This window comes from Protopterus annectens, chromosome 4.part1 (genome assembly GCF_019279795.1).
Source record: "Protopterus annectens isolate FY-2018-M chromosome 4.part1, PAN1.0, whole genome shotgun sequence".
Taxonomy (NCBI): Eukaryota; Metazoa; Chordata; order Ceratodontiformes; family Protopteridae; genus Protopterus; species Protopterus annectens.
In genome coordinates, this window is record NC_056734.1 from 697,990,251 (window position 1) to 697,997,558 (window position 7,308).

General features: G+C 37.2%; 1 protein-coding gene across 1 annotated transcript in view; it reads left to right on the forward strand.

Moving 5' to 3' along the window:
• Positions 1–2,988: 2,988 nt before the first annotated feature.
• The window catches only part of LOC122801017 (latexin-like), a 386,629-nt gene continuing 382,309 nt past the window's right edge, over positions 2,989–7,308 (forward strand). Inside the window, exon 1 of the mRNA XM_044070476.1 lies at positions 2,989–3,392. Within this exon, the coding sequence (XP_043926411.1) occupies positions 3,150–3,392 (243 nt within the window). The 5' untranslated portion in view covers positions 2,989–3,149. The remainder of the gene's footprint in view (positions 3,393–7,308) is intronic.

A 7,308-nucleotide genomic window follows, 5' to 3' on the forward strand; every position in this document is an offset into this window, starting at 1 on the left:
AAGATTATCACTTCATTTCTTTCTGGAGAAACTCATAAATCTTAATATGATCTGAAGTTTGTTAATGCTAATAATTATGACAAACTACAAGTGGAAATACTGTCTCAACAGTGTTGAGACACCTATCATAATGGCCCAAAGGTTCCACACCTAGGTCTAGACTTCTGAAAACCCACCTTGTTTGCAGACATTTGACCTTATCCATCTAATCCCTAACTGGCAGTAGAAGACAGTGGTCAACAACACCCTGAAGGCAGTGGAGATGATCATCCTTGAAATGTTCTTCAGATCCCAGCAGCGTGCTACAAAACAGTAGGTGTCACAAGGAAACCCCACAACTGTGGATCAACTCATTGAACTAGGGGACAAATATGTGGCAGCCACTGATTTGTCACTTAGTCCTAGAAAGAAGGTGACTGAACCTCACATCTCACTTGTGCAAGAAGTATGGTAAGGTAATGTTGGGGTACGAGCTGGGGATGGGAAATCTCCTAGAATCTTTAAAAATGAAGACCAGAATAAGGTTAGTAGTGAACATAAACATGTTCAGTAATGGGGGGGGGGGCTGCTCAAATTTGCCCACTAGAAGAAAGACTGAACTGTTTAAAGACTGTTTTTTTTTTTTTTTTCTGGGCACTACTACAGGAACAATATTTGTTTATTTTCTGTTATTGTGAACAACTGAAATGGTCCCATAATCTGTGGAGGTGTCACAAAAACATTGAAGCACATTGCATTCCTGCAATTGCTTGTTTGTTTTGGACAACTCTCTGTTTTTATGATTGTTAGTACTTGGAGTGAAGAAACTCTTTCTTTGGTTACTGTCTCTTCAGTAAAGGTTAACATTTCAGTTAAAAGCTTCAAAACTGTGTTTTATTCCCTAAACCTGGACCAACACAGTTCAAGATGTCATAGCCTGTATAATCTAGATTAATCCTGTTTATGATAGAATTTGGATTGCATATTAAAGGAATATAATTTTCTATCCAAAATATAATAATCATTGAAGTGATGTGACAGGGTTAGTGAAAAGTCCTTACCACTGTTGCAGCAACCTTGATGCCAGTAAAAGCAGAATATTTCTAGATTTTTAATAAAAACAACAACATTATTTTTGATGGCAAGTGACTAGGGTCCAAGTTCTGTCCTGCAACCTATACTGTTTAATTTTTTTTCCTATATACCCAGTATAACAGGGTGTTAAATTAGCAAATATGCTGATTATATAAAGACAGGCCCTGTACTGACCAATAACTCTGACCTCACTTATATTCAAGAATACCTAATAATTCTATGTAAATAGATGACATGCAATGGATTATTACTCACTACAATCAAGTATAAATGCATGCATTTTCATAAATCACATATTGGTTTGAAAGTTCACTTAAAAACATCTACCCTAGATGTTGTTACTTCATTTAAAGAGATGAGCACAACCTGACACTTATGTTGAGGACTATAACTGATTTATATTTTAGATTAGTTAGATCACTACTGGAGTACAATGAATGTTTCTGTGGTTATGAATAATCAGTGGTTGCTCTTGAGAGAATGTGAAGAACATTTACAAAGTCTTTGCTATGTTATCAAGAATATGACTACCCTACCAGACTAAAACTGTTGGGATTCTACATCCATACATCCATTAAAGAGTTTTCTTGTGTAAGCTCCAGCATCTGCTGCAATGCCTGCAAATTCCCAAGGGCTAGTAGTGTGAGTACTTGCCACCCGTTTCTGCGAGTAACACCATCTTTCTGGCTCCACTCCTTAAAAGTAGAAACCTCTACCTATCTCCAGTCTATGTCAAGGAGTTTAGGCAGCCACAGCAACTAGGGACCCTGCCTTAATCCCTTCCACCGGGGAGAGACAGGCATGCTCCACACCAAAAAGTCCTTCTATCCACAGCCAGTTCATCCACCGCTGGGGTCACTAATGAAACCCATAGCTGAGGCTTCATCCCTCTAAGAGTCAAATTTAGTGCAGTCGTTTTATGAGTATTCAGTCATCTACCAAGAAACCATGTACATTTCTGTAATTAATGGCCCATTATGGTCAGAAACTAAAAAAAAAAAATCATACATTTTCAAATCGTATCTTTATGTTATGTGCTGTGGTAATGCCCTGTAAGTATCCAAAATAGTCATTGCTAATACGTATTTTAACAAAAATGCCGTGGACATAGTGAGGTAATATTGTTTTTAGCTAGGCTTTCTTTTTCCCCATAATGTATTCAACAGCTGTGATAATCATGCCCAATCCACTCATGGAAACTCCTTTGTCTTTGGAATGGCAGCACTCACAATTACTTCTTACTTTGAGAATCACAGGAGTCATTTAGCTTCCCAAGCCATTCTGTTTCTATCACTGGTATTAGGTTTCTTCACTCTGAGACTGCACAATACAAGTGTAAATTCCCAAAGGTGAGGAGGAAAGAAAGACAGTTATAAATGACAGTACATTGCAAAAGAATTATGAATTCTAGAGATGTGATAGTTTTATGACATTAGTAAGAAAGAATTTAGGCTTTTCCAAAAACAAAAACTTAAAATGCGATGGACATATATATAGGATACATAAGAGCCAGAGAGATACATTTCTAAAGAAAATTATTAGGTGTTTCAGTGCTAAGGGTGGCGGGTAGGTATAGTAAAACTTTCCTGAAGTACCTTGCGATTTCATTTAGTCCCAGGCCAGAAAGGTGCATACTGTGGAAATACAATAGAAATGGCTAAAGAAGGAACTCAACAACTAAATTATTATTTTTGGAATGTTTGTATAGAGATCGTCTTGTGAGGAGAAAATACACTCTGGGAAAAGGAAACGTTATGTTTAGTGAATAGTTATCCTTTAAGAAAGATCTTATCACAGTTGCTGCCCCCGAGGAACTAAGTCTTCTTCACCAACCCCTTTCTGTCACCTTCGTAAGGACATACGCACCTACATATCTGAACCAAAATAGAAACACTGACGCTTAAGTGAGCCACCCAATAACTGTGCTGCCAGGCCAACAACCGGTGCCAAACAACGTTGAATTAAGGACTGTTAACTTGCTTTTTCATCATACGGTGGCTTCTGTGATCCTATATATTACGCAAGCCAGGAAGAGTGAGTTCAGTCTGCAGTTCCTTGTCAGTGAGGACAACATCATGAATACCACAGAGACTTGGCGACCGTTGATACCACTGTTACTTTTCCTTTTGCTGACAGATGGTGGCTACTCAGACAGCCGCCAGGACGAGAGCACCGAAGAGGTCGCCGTCCAAGAGCTCCAGCCCTCACACCGACCGGCGCGACGAGCAGCCACTGCTGTCCTGCACTACCTCAACTATCGTCACGGTTCTCCAAACTTAATCTTCGGCTTGGGCGCCGTGACAGGTGCCAGGCTTCAGGTAAATGTCAATTTAATTTTCTGGTTGAATATCGCACGCGCGCTGCACGTACTCGGAAGTTTTCAATTCTGTAGAAGTAAACTGCGGCTTTAAGAACAGTTGCAGTGAGCAAATGTTGTGCATTTTCATTGCGCATCTTTGAGTTGGTAAACTTTCCTGTGCTTTTACTTTTTTCTCAAAGTTGGTTGGCGTACATCGATTTTCTTTGTAGGCTTCGACAATATTCCCCCTTATGTAATATGTTTCCCATAAGGTACAGATAGGTATCCACACAAACCTAGTAACTGTACATTTGGAACTAACAAGGATTTTGACAGGATTCAATGTTTATGTACTTTATATATAAAGTTGCCTTGCATAATGGCATCCAGACACCATGTACGGTGTAGCATACTAAAGTAACTACTCTGACAACTGGATAGATTGCTTTGCTAGAGCTGCTAGCTTCGCAGGGAAGAAGTCAAACCGAGCCAAAGTCCAAACCATTCAGGAGGATAAAACAGTTGTACTACAGTCAGAACGCCAGATCGTACCTATCAGTCTCTTAGAAGAAGAAATCCGGGCATACCCATAAATAATGGGGGGACAAAGGCCCCAAAATAGGGACACTTTTTAAATATTGCTTTTGCAAACCTAGAACATTGATATAATAACAGATTTTGCATTAGCATGAATTTTTCTGAAGGTTATGAAGTCTGAAACTCATATCTGTCATTTTCTGATTTCATCCTTCAATGATTTGCCAGAAAACTGCAATTTTATGAGAAACAGACACAGACCCCAAATATGAGGCAAAAAATCTGGAAATTCTGCACAATCTGTACAGTTGAGAGGTATGCCAGACTCTCCATTGTAGAAGGTTTTAAAATATTTTTTTTGGGGGGGGTCTCCAATTTGCTTCTTGCAAATGCAGTAGATTTCAGTGCACATATCTAGCTTATGTGGCTGTTTTACTAGCAAACTTGAACAATGATACTTGAGATGGTTATAGTTATCACACACCCTTGTACCAATTTAGATATTATAACATCCCTTTTGAGAGCGTACTCTACCAACCTAGCACAAAGCCTCATGTGGAGTTCCCCTTGTGCCTTAGTTAATACTTAACTATTTTTATTATTATTATTATTATTATTATTAATGTTTTGTAATTGTATGGGGTCATGCACCATAAGCCTGAAAAGGCCTGCTACAGTTAGCACTGTTTCAAGTTTCACTCAATATACTTAAAAGACTTCTGGCAGGATTACGAAACAATCAAGTTTATTAAAATTATAGAAAAATTAAAACATAAAGCTATGTAAAACTGATGACAGTTTGAGAAAGAAATAAATATTTTTTGAATATTCATATCATAGTTTCAATGTTTAAACAATATTCTAATTTCTCTTAGTGATTATTGAAATGTTCTTTGTTCACAATGATTTGTGATCACTCAACTTAATCAAAATACAGTGAATGAAATTTTAATGCACACAAATCTGATGAAAATACACTTTGCTGAACTACACAAAACAAGAAACAAGGATAGTTTCCTAAGATGGTAAATTTGAAGAAATATGTAGTTTGGTTGAATTTGGCAAACTGTGTATTTCTAAAATGTGACTTGGTGACAGCAACTACAACCACAGACAAGCAGTAGGTGGATTGGACACTGTAAACAGGCCATAGGTGTAGGTGAGCATCTGAGTGTGTGGTATGGAAGAACAGCTGCAGCTGAGCTAGCCACCAGGTGGTGTGAACCATGACTCTTGACGATTGTAAGTGTTGAAATGACACCCCAACCCCATGGACAAAAATGAGAAAAGAGATTGTGAATGAATAGATGGATTTGGTCTTCAGCTAATCAAGTATCTGTTGCTCAAAACTGGGCATGAACTAGTAAAATAGTTGTTCTGCCCCCTCCCCTCACAAAAAATCCTTTCATACCAAGATTGTTAAAAAAATTATTATTTTTTATCTTGGTGTTATTATCTGTAGGAAGGATGTGGGAGTCCAAAAACAAGAATTGTGTCACCTGTCACTAAGTTCTGTTTCTTTAAGAAAACTGTACTTCCAGGGATATGTAGTCATCAAAATGTGAGTCACACACCTTACCTATCTCACCAGTATTTGTTCAGAAATCTGAAGTTTGTATACATTCTTCTCAGCTTTTTAGTAACTAATAGAACAAAGGGTCTCCTCCTTATTACGTGATGAAACAGTGCTCTCTGGTCAGCAGCTAAAGTCATATTTGGGTCATGCTGATATGATGATCACTAGAATACCTCCCAACCTGGAAAAGCCAAGGGAGGGAAAGAAGCCCTAAATCAGAGACACATTTTAAATGCTGCTTTTATAAACTTAGAAAGCTGATAGAATAGCAGGTTTTATATAAGCAAGCAGTCTGTTGAATTATATTAAATCTGAAACTAAAATGTGTGCCATTATTTGATGACTTAAATTCGTAAATGATTTGCCAGAAAACCAAACTGTGTGAGGAACAGACCAGAAATATGAGATAGAAATCTGGACATTCTGTAAATGCTGGATAGTTGATAGGAATATACTAATTATTTCCAATGGAATTTGTTTCATGTCTCTATTGTAGGCAGTAATCCCACAAATTGTTCTTTTTGTTATATTTCATTAATATTTTTCTCTATCCCTGTGTTTTTATTTCATTGTGGGTTCTGTAGACATGATTTGTTTGTATCCTTACATTACTACTTCATGTGTTTTGTAGGAATGCATTCTCTGTACCCCTGTGTTATTTTATTACTTAGTCTGTAGACTGCTTTTATTGTATCACAGTGTTCATATTTTGTGTTCTTATAATTTTACAGTGCCATCTGTAGACATTCTTTTGCATTCCTGTGATTTTATTTTATTATGTGTTTCATAGATATGTTTTGTTCTATATTTCAGCCTTTTTTTTCATATCCTTTGAGAAGTTTTATTATTCCTCACATATATAAGACAGATTGAGTTAACACCTATTAGAACAGAGAAAAAATCTTAGACAATTTGCAACAGGAAATTTCAGAAAATAGAGCTTTTTTCAGAAATGTTAGAATATTTTTTTTACCAGGCACGTGTCTGAAATTTTGAAGTCAGATAGAATGAGACCACATAAGGTAAGCAATAGTTTTATATTTGGCCTCATTCCAAAATAATTTATACCAGGCAGAATAAGTTGCAAAGGCAGTCAAACAGCAATTTCAAAAGCAAGAAGGTTGATGCTATAGTCTAATAAGAAAGTGCTCAAGCAGCTGCTGGCTTCTTCAACATTACATGTAATTTTGTAAAAGATTTCAGAATTGGTGATATTACTGACCGGTAGATGTAAATTTGGCAGAGCACAGCAATGAAAATCAGCTTGTCATTTGTAAGCATATGCAGTCAATACCCCTTTATAACAAAGGTGAGTATATGTTAACACTGGACAACATATTCTGACCAGCATAATTTGCCATTCACATACTGCTAGCCGCCATCTTACAAGTACTAGCCGCCAGGTTCACAGCAGGCAAACCATATAATGGAGACAGTACTATCGCATTGAAGAATTTACCACTCATCACACATGCCACTGAATGGGCCTTCAACAGATTAGGTCCTGTAGCCTGCAAATCCCAAGCGTCAACCATTCACAACTGTTTGGAATTATCTGCATATAAAATCTGCCTAAAGTCCAACCTGTTTGATGCTATGTAATATAAATGTGCTAACAAACCACCACAGCTGTTTCATAATTATGCTGCAAGTGAATTTATTATTAGCTTCCTTTTATTCATGTACATTTCTGTGTATGTATGTATGTATATATACACAGTCCCTGGGATTCATTAACATCTATACTAAGTGTATACTAAGTGTACACTGTTCTGAGTGAACAAACAACACAAGTATAACTCACCCCTTGTTCCTTCCAACC